At 48.2% G+C, this 6556-nt stretch overlaps 1 protein-coding gene across 1 annotated transcript in view; it reads left to right on the top strand.

Moving 5' to 3' along the window:
* The first annotated feature begins 4911 nt into the window (after nucleotides 1–4911).
* The window catches only part of LOC104386544 (endothelin-2-like), a 6869-nt gene continuing 5224 nt past the window's right edge, over nucleotides 4912–6556 (top strand). The window contains exon 1 of the mRNA XM_009995161.1: nucleotides 4912–4925. Coding sequence (XP_009993463.1) covers nucleotides 4912–4925 — 14 coding nt within the window. The remainder of the gene's footprint in view (nucleotides 4926–6556) is intronic.

Here is a 6556-nt window from a genome sequence, read left to right as displayed (position 1 = left end):
CTAAAAGAATGACTGAGAAAGAGAGATCTGGAGCAGATATAAGCTGATGGCCAAATAAAAACTCATTGCTTAAAGGGGACTTCAAGCACGTGTGTCATCTGCTGGTATCTGAGCTGGATGCTGAATGTTGCTGTGTCTGCAGCTTGGAGCACCTTGGCAGTGCAGAAAGCAGCTGTTGCAGAGAAGGGGGACTCCTCCTGCCCAGGTGGTAGGAATCCCACTGAACTTGTCTCAGCTGGAAATAGTTATGTTACACAAACTCTTCTCCTGCACTTGCTGCAAAGGGTTGGTATCACCAAGCAGTTAGCAACAGAAGACAGCTCTGAGGTGGTGATTAATTGCATGACACCTATTGTAATTATGAATTCCAGATCACTCATCATTCTGGAAATCTGAAGAAGTTCAAGCATCAGGGTGGAGTAAAGGCAGACATCCATGTTAAAGTGTTCCAATGAACACCCAATGTACAAGGAATGTCTCCACAGGGAGTGTGTCTAAACACACACTGTGCTTTTCTTTTCTTGCCCTTTGGGCACAGTAAGGATGTAATCAGACATGCACACAGGACAGATTTGTAATTGTCATTCACTTAAATGCTATTAAAAAAAAACACCAAAGCTTTCTTACCTGCAAATGTTTCCCTTTGGCACAACTTTTCCATCCACAGAAAAAGGGTGAAACATGCTTTGCTTCCCAGGGAGTGAGAAAGAAACAGGATGAGTTCACAGCCCTTGCAGGCCCTGCAGTTTGGAAAGAAGGAACAGCTTATTCTGAAAAAATTCACCACTTTTCTTGTTGAGGGAGAGTTGCAAGTTTTTCCCAGTGCCTCTCTCTGCAAGAGCTCCCAGAGCAGTATGAAGGGGTCAGCAGCAGAACCTTTACCATGACTTTAAAAGTAATAGCCATAAAACCCTACTGGGTCAGGGCTGTGGCAGAGCCAGCAGAGGATGCTGAAGAGAAGGGTGGACAAATCTTGCCCTAAGGGATAAGCTGCAGCCTGCTCCTCTTGTTTGTCTCCTCCAGGTCAAATATAATAGGAGACCCCTGATGCATGAAGTTGAATGTCCCTTCCAAAGCTGATCATACATCCTCATGTTCACAACATCCCCAGGTGAACTGGTCCCTTCCTGGATTTCATTTGAACTGGTGTCCTAGAGGCAAATCTTGCCTTCCCTCCTCTTTTCTTTTACTAAAGGACTAGTAACTTTGCTATACAATTAATTACACCTGTGTGACAGAGTGATAATCATCTGAGACCACAGATGGAGAGCTCAGACCATTTCAAAGGTCTCTGAGACATTCAGCTCATTTTCCCCTGTCCTAAATCACCTGGGAATGGCACCTCTCTCTCCCTGCCCTTAACTTTTCATGAGCAGCTTCCCAAACTGCAGCACTGCAGGGGACCCCTCCTGCCCAACAGCCATCCCAGGGCAGGTCCATCACTCCCATGACCCCAGGAATGTCACACTTGCCCCGTTCAAATGACTTCTGAGACCTCTAGTTCAAGGGAACAAGCACAGCAGGAAGGGGAGTGTGACTGTACTGGGTGGTTGCCTCCCCCTTGGCTGTCTCATGGCCACTGGTGGCCACTAGAAATTTCAGCTCCCACACAGGAAAGTGCTCCCCTGCCCTGCAGAGCAAAGCTGATGGCTTTGTCTCCTCTGCACACAGTGCAGGTCTGAGATAACCTGTTCCTGCAGCTCTCTGGCAAGGATGGCAGGCAAGTGACAGCCTTGTTTTAGCAGACTGGCTGAAGGCTCAAGCTAAATAGGCAAAGGGCAGATCTGCCAAGGGGTCAGCACTGCAGACCCTTTCTGGGTGATGTTACAACCAGGCTGGCCCTGCTGGGTGAGAGAGGTGTCCATGCAAAGGCCAGCCCAGCTGCTGCCTCCTGTCCCCTTTCCACCTCACTGGAAAAGAGGGACATAGCAAGCTCTGGGGTCTTCCTCTTCCTAGCTGGCCCCACTTTCTCCCACCGTTTTCCTGGTGGGATTTCTGCCACCTCAACAGAGAAGCCTTGTATCTGTGACGTGGGGAAATGAGGCAGGAGGACCAATGTGGCAGTTTGGGGTGGCAGTCCCACGAGCCTGGGGCTCTGCTACCTCTGCCCAGGTTTGTGAGGGACACTGGATTTCTCTGGGAACTCCTAGGATGGGGAAAACACACAAAGATCTGGAACCTGAGACCAGAGTAAATAACCCCTCATGGTATATTCAGGCCTTGATAACACAAACCACAGACAAACATGGAACAGGAACAAGTAAGTTGCAAGCCAACCATACAAACACTCGTATCTTAATGCTGCTTCTCTTTAGAGCTGCCATTTTGTGACTGGTTTAGACCCATTGAAGTTCTTTTTGCTGTTGAAAGAGCAATCCCATGTCCAGCTCAGCCCAGCAGTCCCACCTCCTAACAGCAACTTTCATGTGACAGCTCAGTTGGTGTCCTCTGCAGAGCACTGACCAGGCTCTTCCAGAGCAACTCTTGGAGAGAAGAAAGCAGCCTGGGTTTTCAGTAATGGCCCCAAAAATGGGGGAAAGACTTTGTTCCCTGTGAGGATTGCCTGGTTCTCCTCCTTCTCCCATGGGACTAATCCTTGTCAAAAAGAAAGGAGCCAAAGGAGAATTCAGGAGCTCCTTCAGAAAATGCCTGGGTTCTGCAAGAGAACTTCAGGTCACTCTCCACGCAGCTGACTTAAAGATGAAATAAGAGTCTGGGATCTGGAGGATGCTCTCCTATTGCTCATGTCATTTAACAGCCTTAAACTTGGCTGAAATTCTCCAAACACCCCTCTTTGTGTAAGAGTCTGTTTCTTAAGCTCCTCACCATTCTCAGCACCTTTGATCCTGCAAGGATGATGGTCCAGGCTGGGCAGGCTCCAAGAGCAGGATGGCTGATGATTTGTCTCCCTCTGCCCTTATAACTACCCAGACCCTGTGAGCACCCTTCTTCACTGTGTGCAATCTACCCTTCAGGCAGTCCTGTCTCAGCCTCCTGGCACCACCACTGGAATTCCTCACAGTCAGCAGAAAGCAATGGTTTATAACAACTGATGTGTTGATCCAGGGGCAGGGAGGGGACACGACATGTCTATGATCTCCCAAAGGAAGTTTCACTTGACAATGTCTCCTTCCTACTTCCTAACAGGGACTCAGTAGGGTATGACCAACCATGGAAAAATTTTGCTCGTGTCCCAGGAGAAGAATGAGGATTATTTACTGGGTTTCCATCCACCAGGGGGAATTCTGGCTCGTGACATCACTCCATTGTTCCCGCCAGTGCCAAGAACACGCTGGGATCCCATCTTCTCAGTGGTTAAAGAGCTTTCCTGTTTGCTCCTTCCTTGTTTCCAAACAGTGCCTTTCATGAACCCTGCACGGGACGTCTCTTCTCTTGAGCTGTTTTGTCCCCTTCGTCATGTCTGCCTGGAACTCTGGACAATGAAGTGACCAATGTATTCCTCCAGTCAAAAACAAAAGGGAAAAAATAACTGTGGGAGGTGAAGCCCATCTTTGGCATTTAGGACCCTGTGGACGTTTTTGTTCCTTGTTTGGAAGCTGTGTTTGTGCAGCACTGACCAGTCCCTCTGCTGCAGCCTGTTGGTTTTCTTGGTGATGTTAGTGTGGTGATCATGGCAGAAGGGTTGGCCCTGGGAAGCAGGGAAACAGGGACAGTTGCAGGTTGCAGCTCCTCTGTGTCTAGGAGGTGAAGGAGAATCACTGATCAGTCCAAGCTGAACCCCAACAGCCCATAGTATGAGAAGAGACTGAACATTCAGCCTCAAATGAGCAGCTGCTCTTGAGACCACCACAGTTATACACCAGTATAATAATCCGTGGGGATGGTGGGTGCTAAGAGAGCTGTTTCACCCCTTGGCTGAGTGTTCTTCTTTGCAAGCCTAAAGGCAGGTCACTTTTTAAAACAGAATTGTGTTTTTTTTCACACAGAAATTCTGTAGCTTTGGACAAAGCCCTCAGAGCAGGGTCAGTTCAAAGCAGTCCTGGTCAGAGCAATCCCACCCCCACTTTTTCTCTGCAGGGTTTCCACATCCCTGGGACAGAGACTATTGTCCATAGCCCCACATCCTTTAAGACCTTTGAAACACTGGTGCCAGACACCCATATGAGTGCAGGTCATGTTAGTGCCTGCTCAACACAGCAGGGTATTTCCTGGAGAAAAAACCAACTAGTTCAAACTCCATTCAGTAGGCACATGTGAACAAGAGGGTGTAACACACTCCATTTTCTGCCACAGTGTAAATCTCTTGGGATTGATGAGAAATAGAGAAAATGAGTGAGAAATATTGGATGAAAGATGTTTTTGCACCTGGCATTAGAGGCCTATACCTGGCAGATGTCTGGGCACTGGTCTGCTTCTAGCAACACTGCAAGGGATCTTCACAGACATGTACATGTAGCTTTGGGATCTTCTTGGCAACATAAGCTACGTGACCAAGCTGGGGCCACAAAAGGAGCCTGGTAAAGGAAGTAGCTTGAACCCAGATTTCCAAAACCTCAGGTTAACTTGAGACTCTTCTTCTTCCTTCCTGGAGACATAAGAAGCCTTCGTGTGACAAAGTTCTGTGCTGATCCTTTCAGTAAGTGAACCCTGCAAAGCCACATTGCTGTGGCTCTGTCTCATGCTTCATGCAAACCACTGGCAGCACCTTTTCTAAGAATGCCTCTTCAAGCAAAATGATGTCATTTATTCCCCAGCCTGCCCTCTGTGTGGGTAACTGCTGCTGCGTTACCTTCCCCACGTCAAGGGTATCTTCTTTCACCTGGCAGTGCCCAGAATGAGGATGACAGAAACTGGAGCCAACAGAGATTTATTCTGTCATTGAACTGGCAGCTGGGATGTCACATAGTATCCGAGCTCTGACATAACTCTGAAACTTGGCACAGCTGGAACATGGGCTGTAACAGGTACTGCTGCTATTGTACTTCCCTGTTGCCTTTAGAATGATTGCTGCACTTCCACGAGGGTTACAAACTTCCCTGTTTGTTTGCCTGTCACACTGCAGCTTTATTTTAACAGTTCTACCTTTGTTTTCTTATTATTTTAAAATGGATTCTTCAATATTCCTGGTTCTCTCTGCCTAATGTGTCCTCTCCTCTGCCATCTGTACATTTTTCCCTGTTCTGGCCTCCTGACCCTCCTTACTTCATCCTCCTTCAGTACCTGGAGCTCTCAGCAGCTTCTCAGGTGCCACCACAGCCAGAGTTGTTGGGTGAACAGAGCACTAATGTTCCCTGAGCATAATTTTTCAACCCCTCACTGTGGGTTTTCCCCTGCACTCACCTTCCACAATCATTTTCCATGAATACAGCCAGGGATTCACACTGCAGCTTGGACAGAGTGAATGTTGAACCCTCTTGCCATTGCTTGCAAGAACACAACCAGCTTGTCTTACCTCCCTGAGATGCTGTGAGCAGAAGCTGCTGCTCAGATGAAAGCAGGTTTCCACACTCTGGCCCACTGCATTTTGATTTCTTTCTCTCTCCATTCCTCACACAGGTGTTACACTTTGCATGAGACCTTGCATGGATTCAGTGTGATTGCATCTGCTCACAACAACAGTGCAATAAAACCCTAAACTGTTCATTGTAAACACATAAAAATACACTCCCTTTCCTAAGAAACCTTTAGAAACACCTCCAGAAAGTCAAGTGCAGTAGCTCCTGATTGGCCTTTTTAACTTTCTCACACTCCTCAGTGTCCTCCAGTCCCAAGTTCTGCCCAAGAGCTGTGAAGCCAAGAGCTGGAGTGGTGGTCCTGGGGGGTGCCTGGAAGCTGGTGTCCATCACTGCTGGGCTCAGTGCCCAGAGCTTCTCTGGAGGACACTTTTCTGCATGATGGGTAAGATGAAGCTGCTTCTCCTGCCTCCCTGTGCATGACAGGAGGTGACTTCTAAATTTTACTTTATTTGTATCCTAAAGATGTGCAGATGGTGCCTGGTATCCCAGCCCTGGTGTTGGAGGAAAATCACAGCTGCCTGGGTGGCTTTATTGCAAGAAATGTTTATTGTTGAACACAGAAAAATAATGGTAAAGTGATTTAATGAATAAAAGAGGTGAGATAAAGCAAGGACTGTCATTTAGTAGGTGTATTTCTTGACTGGAGCAACAATTTTACTTGAAATTGAACTTGTCTTCAATTCTACCTGGTTTATTCTGATTAAATCACAGAATCCCAGACTGGCTTGGGTTGGAGGGGAACTGAAAAACCATCTCGTCCTCACCTGCTGCACAGGCAGGGACACCTCCCAGCAGCCCAGGCTGCTCCAAGCCCCATCCAACCTGCCCTTCAACACTGCCAGGGATGGGGCAGCCACAGCTTCCCTGGGCAACCTGGGCCAGGCTCTCACCACCCTCACACCAAAGAATTCCTAATGTCTAACCTAAACTTCCCCTCTCTCAGTTTAAAACCATCCCCCCTTGTCCTCTCCCTCCCTGCCCTTGTCCCAAGCCCCTCCCCAGCTTTCCTGGAGCCCCTTCAGGCACTGGAAGGTGCTCCAAGGTCTCCCTGGAGCCTTCTCTTCTCCAGGCTGAACACC

Source organism: Chaetura pelagica, unplaced genomic scaffold (genome assembly GCF_000747805.2).
Source record: "Chaetura pelagica isolate M959 unplaced genomic scaffold, ChaPel_1.0 scaffold273, whole genome shotgun sequence".
In the NCBI taxonomy this organism is placed as follows: Eukaryota; Metazoa; Chordata; class Aves; order Apodiformes; family Apodidae; genus Chaetura; species Chaetura pelagica.
Note: the sequence above shows the minus strand (reverse complement) of the source record. Positions and strands in the feature narration are given on the sequence as shown.